This window comes from Mandrillus leucophaeus, unplaced genomic scaffold, assembly GCF_000951045.1.
Source record: "Mandrillus leucophaeus isolate KB7577 unplaced genomic scaffold, Mleu.le_1.0 Scaffold268, whole genome shotgun sequence".
NCBI lineage: Eukaryota > Metazoa > Chordata > Mammalia > Primates > Cercopithecidae > Mandrillus > Mandrillus leucophaeus.
In genome coordinates, this window is record NW_012102787.1 from 1,832,041 (window position 1) to 1,833,531 (window position 1,491).

Below are 1,491 nucleotides of genomic sequence, written 5' to 3' on the forward strand. Positions count from 1 at the left end.
ATTTTAGCTCAATGGAACATGAAAGCTAGATTAAGTAGCTTTCACTTATAAATTTAATTTATCACTTACATTCTCAAGACATCTCATACATTAGAAACTATACTAGCAATAATATAAAGCATTTAGTATTTCTGATATTCAGATAAAATGATCTAACTTTTTAATATTATTAATTTCTTGTGGATTATTGTTTTTGTTCAGGATAACCTTTTTGAATGGCACTTCACGGTTAGAGGGCCTCCAGACTCCGATTTTGATGGAGGAGTTTATCATGGGCGGATAGTACTGCCACCAGAGTATCCCATGAAACCACCAAGCATTATTCTCCTAACGGTAAGAATTTTGGATTTTTAGAATGCTCATGACTTAACTCTTCCTGGTAGGTGCAAAATATGGTAAGCAAATCATTTTCATTAAGAATATTAGAACAGTATAATTTTGCTTTTGGGGGCCAGACCCTGGGACTACAATTTTTTTCCTCCAAAATAATTCCTAGGAAGCTGATGCATCCGAGAAGTAAAAATGATACAACTGAATGCATAAATGTCACATCATGGTTGTTAGGATTCAATGAATTAATATATGCAAAGTGCTGGGCATACACATCTGGCACTTCATAAGTACTCACTAAAGGTTAGCTAATGTTATTGTGCCTTGTAATCACATTGTCTCTTTCAACTTCCCACCTTTCTTACACTCTCTTCCTCAGTTTTCTCATCTTTATGAAGAGAATAATGATACCTACCTCACTGAGTTTATGTGGGATGAAAAGTATCAATATCTTATTGTATAGCTCTTAGAATAGAGTCTGACACAGAGTATTCAATAAGTGTTAGCGTTATTATTACTGTTTATATCTCAGAATTTCTCTCTTTCTCTCCAACTTTACATGTCTTTTCTTCATGTGAAGGAAAACTTTTTTTTTTTTTAGAGACACGGTCTTGCTCTGTTGCCCAGGCTGGAGTGCGGTGGCCCAATCATAGCTCACTGTAGCCTCAAACTCCTGGGCTCAAGCAATCCTCCCACCTCAGCCTCCTGAGTAGCTGGGACTATAGGCACATGCCACTGTGCCCAGCTAATTAAAAAGCTTTTTGGTAGAGATATGGTCTCATTTGTCTTGAACTACTGGCCTCAGGCAATCCTCCCGTCTCAGCCTCCCAAAGTGCTAGTCACCATCATACCCGGCCAAGGAAAACTATTGATCTAATTCCTCTTTAATTGTTACGCTTTTCTTCTCTCATTTCCTTTAATTTTAACTATGTTTAATTATCCCCTAACCTTGAAAGAAGCAAAAACAAACACAAAAACCTTTCCCTGTATCTGTTACCACTTTAAGCTGTGCCTATTTTTCTCTTTGGTAACCTCCAAGGCATCCTTTCTCTAGTGTAGCCTGCTGCAGTCCACCTTCCACACATAGTGCCCTGTTGAAACATCAGACTACACCAGTCTCAGAGATCAGTTTGAGAAATCTCACTGCTTCTTCTCAGTCTT

At 37.8% G+C, this 1,491-nt stretch overlaps 1 protein-coding gene across 1 annotated transcript in view; it reads left to right on the forward strand.

Moving 5' to 3' along the window:
- Positions 1-1,491, forward strand: part of UBE2J1 (ubiquitin-conjugating enzyme E2, J1) — a 23,944-nt gene that overhangs the window by 9,820 nt on the left and 12,633 nt on the right. The window contains exon 3 of the mRNA XM_011984430.1: positions 202-333. Coding sequence (XP_011839820.1) covers positions 202-333 — 132 coding nt within the window. The remainder of the gene's footprint in view (positions 1-201; positions 334-1,491) is intronic.